This window comes from Gracilinanus agilis, unplaced genomic scaffold, assembly GCF_016433145.1.
Source record: "Gracilinanus agilis isolate LMUSP501 unplaced genomic scaffold, AgileGrace unplaced_scaffold47097, whole genome shotgun sequence".
Classification (NCBI taxonomy): Eukaryota; Metazoa; Chordata; class Mammalia; order Didelphimorphia; family Didelphidae; genus Gracilinanus; species Gracilinanus agilis.
Window position 1 is genome coordinate 1 of NW_025381463.1, and position 7,032 is coordinate 7,032.

At 52.0% G+C, this 7,032-nt stretch overlaps 1 protein-coding gene across 1 annotated transcript; it reads right to left on the reverse strand.

Moving 5' to 3' along the window:
• Positions 1-705: 705 nt before the first annotated feature.
• FXYD7 (FXYD domain containing ion transport regulator 7) lies at positions 706-1,668 on the reverse strand (the record flags this gene model as incomplete). The annotated part of the gene is made up of 3 exons (XM_044684258.1): positions 706-759; positions 1,013-1,087; positions 1,636-1,668. Coding segments are annotated over 3 exons (162 nt in total), but the record flags the coding sequence as incomplete, so codon positions are not given.
• Positions 1,669-7,032: the final 5,364 nt, after the last annotated feature.

The following is a 7,032-nucleotide window of genomic DNA, read 5'->3' on the forward strand; positions in this document are numbered from 1 at the left end:
GGTAAAGGGAACTCCCAGGTGTGGAAATTCTATCAGTGCAGGTCCCCTCTGATAGCTTTAAGAAGTCTCCCCTTAACTTAAGAAATTAAATAACTGGCCCAGGATCACACAGTCAGAGCTAGAATTTGAGCCCAGGTCTCTATTCTGAGGATAGCTACCTATTCTGAACAGTGCATTAGCCCCACTATATGAGGGGAAAGAGACATAATCTGAAGGTCCTTCCCAAACGCAGCTACCTCTTTCTGCTGTAGTATCCATCCAGGCATGGATGGTTCCCACCCCCCTCTACAACACACATACACACATACATATGTATGCATACACACACTCCCTGATGAGAATTGAAACTTACAGTTTTTAATGGTCGGACTGCGGGAAGAAAGGAATGAGAAGAGACTGTAAGGAGACCAAGAGAGAGACAGAGACAGGGAGACTAGCAGGGGCAGAGGAGACACAGAGACAGGAGAGCCGAGCCAGTGGCATACAAGCAAAGACAGAGACAGGGGCAGACTGAGATGGATACAGCAGGTAACGGGCAAAAATTCATAGACACAAACAGAGGAAATGGAGAGAAAGAGGCAGACATATGGGCAGAAAGAAACAAGGACAGAGCTAGACTCAGAGGGGCAGAGAGGGGGAGTGCAAGCCAGATGGAGGGACTTGGGGAACTAGAGGAACTAGAGGAAGCCCACCCTCATCCCTAACCCCCCGAAGACCCTTCTGACCTGGAGTCTGATTTCCTACACTTCACCTTCTTGCCTGTGGAATGACAGAAATGGAGAGATGGAGAGAAGAAAGGCTGAGACTAGAGTTGGGAGCCAGGGAAAATAGTCAGGAAGGGACCCACCCAAACTCAGCATGGTTGCCCTCTAACCTGGGGTGGGAATGCTGTGGTCTGAGGATAAGGGAGCCAGCACTCTGGGGGCTGGGGGAGGGAGCTCTACATAAGGAAGGAGGGATTTTCTGGGGGGCTCAGGTAGAGGGTCTGTGCAAGTGATGGGAAGGCACTTACTGAGTATGATGAGAATGCCTAGAACAAACATGATGGTGGCCAGAGTAAGGCCCACAGTACGAACAGTGTCATAGTCTGGAAAGGGAGAAAGAGCACGTGTGGTGATCCATCTGCACTATGACGCTTCCCCAGCCCACCTCCCCAAGCCTCCATCCTGATTATGCCCCTGATTTCTGTGGACCTCAGTTTCCTCATCTGCCAAATGGGAACTCATGGGCTAGGAAGTGGGGTTGGACCTGAACTAAGAATTGAATGTGACACAGAAGAGAGCTAAATAAACCCTAATTCCCACGCTGTTCTATCTTTCTCCATGTAGTACCCAACTCCCCGCTTTTCTTCTTCTGCTTTAGGCTGCCCCCTCCAAATTAGATGATGTGATCTCAACCCCTATTCCCCCATTTTATTTGTTTTAGCAGTAGCCTGAGCCCAGAATAACATCAGAAGGGGAAAAAAACACCTCCCAGGCAAATCCAAGCCAACAGGATGTAGACCAGGAGCAGGCAGGAAAGATACTGGGATTATCTGTTGTGCTTGGAGGTCTTCTTGTGGCGCACTGAGAAAGCTGGGTTTCGTTACCTAGGACTTTCCCTCAAGTCCCCCCTCCCACCGAATTCCAAACTCACCATAGTAGAAACGGTCAGGTTCCTGAGAAGTGGCTGAGGGGAGAAAGAAAGAGACAGAGAGTCAGAGAGAGACAGAGACAGAGAGAGGGAGAGGGAGAGAGAAAGAGGGAGAGAGGAGAGAGGAAGGGAGAGACAGACAGAGACAGAGGGGGGGGAAGAGAGAAAGAGGGAGAGAGGAGAGACAGAGAGAGGGAGAGACAGAGAGGAGACAGAGAAGAGAGAGGAGGGAGAGACAGATAGAAGGGGGAAAGAAAGAGAGGGAGAGAGGGGTGGGGAGAGAGACAGAGACAGACAGAGAGAAGAGAAATAGACAGAGAGAAGAAAGAGGAGAGACAGAGAGGAGGGGGGGGGGCAAGAGGCACAGAGAAAGACAGAGAGAGAGAGGAGAGACAGGGAGAAGAGAGACAGAGACAGAGAGGCACACACACAGAGACAGAGAGACAGGCAGAGAGAGAGACAGAGAGGCAGAGAAAGAGAGACAGAGAGGAGAGAGAGAAGAGAGACAGAGAGGACAGACAGACAGACAGACAGACAGAGAAGGAGACAGAGAGAGAGACAGAGAGGGAAGGAGAGGCCTGAGACTACCACCAAGGGCCTCTCTCAGTCTGCTCTCCACCCCTGACCCTTGCCTGGCAGATTCCCATCCAGCCCCCATTGCCTGTTACAAGAAGGATCCTAGTTCTTCCACTTCCTTCCTTACTACCTAGGGGAACTCAGATAATCCCCTTAAGCAATCTGGTCAGGAGCTTCCATATCTGTAAAATGAGGTTGGACTCTGTGATCTCAAAGACTCCTTCCAGCTAGCATTTCTATGGCGCTTTACAAATATTATCCCATTTGATGTTCCTTCACAGCAGCCCTGGGAGATTGGTGCTATTTTTATGTCCATCTTAGAAATCCTACATTGAGAATTGAGGAAATTAAGGCAGAGTGCAAGTTAAGTCACTTGTAAAAAAAAATGGGTCTTTCTGACTCCAAATCCAGAACTTTCTCCAAGTACATGATTTCTAGGCCTCATCACTCTTCTCCACTTACTCTGTGCTTCAGTCTTCCTGGTCTATTTGCTATTTCTCACATACAGGCTTGCATTTCCCATCTCCAGGTCTTTGCATTAACTGGCCCCCATGCCTGGAAATGCACTTCTTCCTCCACTCTGTCTCTTAGAATCCCTGATTTCCTTCAAGATTCAGCTCAGTGTCATCCCCTTAGTGGCTTGCAACTTTCTGCCAAAATTAACTTATATTTATTTAGAATATAATTGGTATAGATCACATACAGGCATCTATCTCTTTATCTTCTGTCCATCATCTCTGTCTCTGTCTCTCAGTCTAAAGTCTTTGGTGTTATCCTCCTGATAGAACATAAGTTCCTGGAGGGCAGGGATTGGTTCATTTTTGTCTTTGTGTCCCCAGTGACTGGCAAAGTTCCTACCATGTTTGTTTACTTGATTAGCATATCTGGCTCTTCACAACCCCATATGGGGTTTTCTTTTTTTAAGCCCTCACCATCTGTCTTAGAACCCATACAAGTATTGGTTCCAAGGCAGAAGAGCACTAAGGGCTAAGCAATGGGGGTTAAGTGACTTGCCCAGGGTCACACAGCTAGGAAGTATCTGAGGCCAGATTTGAATCCAGGAGCTCTTCTCTACACTTGGCTATCTACCCAGTGAGCCATCAGCTGCCCCATTTGAGGTTTTCTTGGCAAAAAAAAAAAACAAAAAAAAAAAAAACAAAAAAAAAAACCACATATATATTGTAGTGATTTGCCATTTTCTTCTCCAGCTCATTTTACAGCTGAGGTAGTTGGGACAAACAGAGTTGAGTGACTTGCTCAGGATCCCACAGTTAGTAAGGGTCTGAGATCACATTTGAACTCAGGTCCTCCTGACTCTCGGCCTGACACTATCTACTATACCACCTAGCTGCCACATGGTAGATGCTTGATAAATACTTGTAGACGGGTTAATCACCCCCAGGAATTCTTTCATAGCATGATTTGATTGGCAGGTATCTTTGCAGGAAGTCTGTCCTGCGTTCTCACAGTTAGACCTAGTTTCCTCTTTCTCCCCACTCCTAGACGCAGTTTAGAATCTCCTCCTCCTCTAGGAAGTCTTCCCGGCTTCCACTTTATCCTTTGTCCAGTGAGGAAAATTAACTCACTGCCATATAACACTTTAGGATCTGCAGAGATAACCTCATTTCGAAGGTGGGGAAACTGATTCTTACAGAGGGCTTTCCCAGGGACACATAGCTAATAAGGCAGGATTCGAACCCAGGTTTTCTTGACTCAAGTCCATGGTGATCTTTGCTGCCTCCTAGGATGGTTCTCACCCTGTGGCTCCTGCACCTGTCAGGAAGTGTTTCTGTGTGTCTGCCTCCAGCCTCTCCCATCGACCTGAGGGTTCCCTGAACTTCTGCTACCTCCGATGGGAAAGCAGTATGACTCACATCTCCTTCCTCCTCCAAAGGCTTAGCACAAATAATCGGGGAGTCTAGAGAGGATTCCCCAGGAGCTGGAAGGGAAACTAGACACTTTCCTGAAGTCCCATTCGGCTCCCAGATTCTACAGTTCTACGAGTGTAAGATTCTAATGTTCTCGAAGCCTGAGCTGACAGTGTTCTAGAGCTAATCTTCTCAGTTTCCCGTGTGTAAGGCTACACAGAGCTTCGAAGATCACTTTGGGCTATGGAGGGCTTCTCCCTCTCCTGGGTTTCCACCCCATCTCTGCTGCCATATTCCCCAAAGCTCAGGGGAAGGTGGGAGGATAAGGCCCCTCAGGATGGAGCTGAACTAGGGGGTGGAGCAAAGAGAAGGGATGCATTACCACTGGCCCGTTGCCAAGGAGAAGCTAGGAAGGAGGGGGTTGCTGCAGCAACTGGGGCATTCTGAAAGGTAGAGAGTGTGATGGGGGAAGGGAAGATAGGAATGGGAGGAGGGCCTGAGGAGGGCAAGGAGGTCAGAAGCCCCTATTCTTCTTTCATTCTCAGATCCCAAGGACCCTCGAGTTGTCTTTTCCTGTGCTGCCATGCCTCTGACATTTCCATTCTCAGCCTCTCAGGAGTAGGTGGGTATTCTGGGAGGAGGAAGAGGATGGAGAAAGGTATTTGGACAGCTCTCATTCTGCAGCCCCCAGACTCCTCAGCTCAGGCAGACCTCCATATAGACAAGGATGGCGTGGTGGAGCTTTCTCCTTTGCCCCTCCCCCTTTATCATTCTCTTCCCTCCCCTCCCCCACTCCTCCCTCTCCTTTTTCTTCTCCTTCCCCCCTCTCTCTCCTTCCCTTCCTCCCTCCCTCTCTCTGTCTCTTTGCCTCTGTCTATCTCACTGTCTCTATTTCTCTGTCTCCCTCCCTCTCTTTTTGTCTCTGTCTCTCTCTCTGTCTCTCTCTATCTCTGTCTATCTCTCTGTCCCTCTGTTTCTGTCTCTGTCTCTGTCTCTCTCTGTCTCTCTCTCTGTCTCTCTCTCTCATCATTCNTCTCTCTGTCTCTCTCTCTGTCTCTCTCTGTCTCTGTCTCTGTCTCTCTCTGTCTCTCTCTCTGTCTCTCTCTGTCTCTCTGTCTCTCTGTCTCTCTGTCTCTCTCTCTCTCTCTCTCTCTCTCTCTCTCTCTCTCTCTCTGTCTCTCTCTCTCTCTCTACCCACCCCCCCAAATGAGTTTTCTCAGTGACTGCAGGATAGAACATGTGGCTTCTTCCCTCCCCAAGGATTTCCCGAGACCCAAGATTCCCCTGAGCTGATGCCGGGCTGGGGTGAGGTTTGAGCTCCTTCGGTGTGAGGTCTTCTGTAGACCCATTGGTCATCGATCAGAACACACCAGCATCTCCGGGAAATTGCTGCCCCTGGGTTCCTGCCAGACAAATGTCTGGAGAAGATGCACCTCCCCCGCCCCCAACCCCACCCCACCCCAGTGAACACACACGCGCGCGCGCGCGCGCGCGCACACACACACACACACACACACACACACACACACACACACACACACAGAGCCAGAGCCTTCTCCCCAGCAACTCCTTGCCCAAGTGCCTTCTCCCCTACAGAGCCTACCCGCCCCTCAGAAACTCTGCTCTCCGCAAGCCCTCCCCACCCAGGGACTCCTCCTCTGCAGCCCCTTCTTCCTCCTGAGCCTCCCTTCCCAGGGGTTTATCCCCAGCAACCCTCCCCCACCCAAGATGCAACACCTAGCGGCTCTCCACCGCCCCTCTCCCCGCCAGCCTCCTCCTCTCTGGAGGGAAGGTATAAGAGCATTCTCCCCAGCCCGCCCCCTCCCCCGCCTCATCCTGGGCATCCGAGCGGCCCGGCTTCGAGAGGCTGCCGCCACCTCGGGGTTCGGGGGGGAGGGGAAGGGGTGCGGGAAAGCCTCGAGTTGCGGCTTGTGGGAGGGGGTAGCTGGCACCATTTAGACGGAGGTGTGCGGGAAGGCTGGCGTTCCAACACTGCGACCCCGGGTGACCCGAGTGATCGCTAGCCGCCAGACACACCCCGGAGGAAGGCTCAGCAGAGGGGAGGGTCCCCTCCATGGGTGGGGTCACTGCGGCTTACCGCCCCTGCAGGCACGCAGTCCCCGCAGCGCGCACTCTCCTTCTCCCCGCCCCCCGCCCTAGGCTCTGCCTTTCTCTGGCTCTGGCTTTACCTCGGTCTCTCCCCCGGTCTTGGGGTGTATTGGCCCACCCAGGGGTCTTCGGCCGACGGAAATGAACAAGAGCAGCCCCTGGCCCCCAAACCTGGGTCCGGAACCCTCGGGAGACACGGGTGGAAACAGGGAGAGCCAGATGCCACCTCCAGGGTCCTGCACCTGCATATATCTAGCCTCGATGTCTACCCCCTCCCCCCATACACACACACACACACACACACACACACACACACACACCGATAAACAATCACACTTCCGCGCACACTTATCCATCTCCCACAGCATCCCAGGCCCTCCTTACAGAAAACACCTTCCCGCTGCACTCCCCCAGGGACTGGACCATCTAGTTGCCATAGCTACGGCTCCGATCAGTCACTCACTCATTCAGCAAACATTTATACAGTTTACGATGTTACGAAAAGGCATCCTCCTTTTCCTCCCTCCCCAGGGAAGATCTCCCCATTTGCCAGATGCTCTCCCCCTTCCCCCTCCCCACCCCAGGCTCCCCTCTCTCAGTCCCTAGGTCCTTTGCCCGTCCATCCTCTGGAGACCAGGTCTCTCTCCCCTCCGGTCCCATCGGACCAGAATCCCCGCTCCCTCCATTCCCTCAGACCAGAGTCCCACCCCCCCTTCTATCTCGAGCCAAACTGGGTCCCTTTTCCCTCTAGCCCCCCTCAGTTGGGGTCCCCTTCAATCTCCTAGACAGGATTCTTCTACTCCAGACCTCCCCAGGTGCGTCCCCCCTATCCATTCCTCCCCAGACC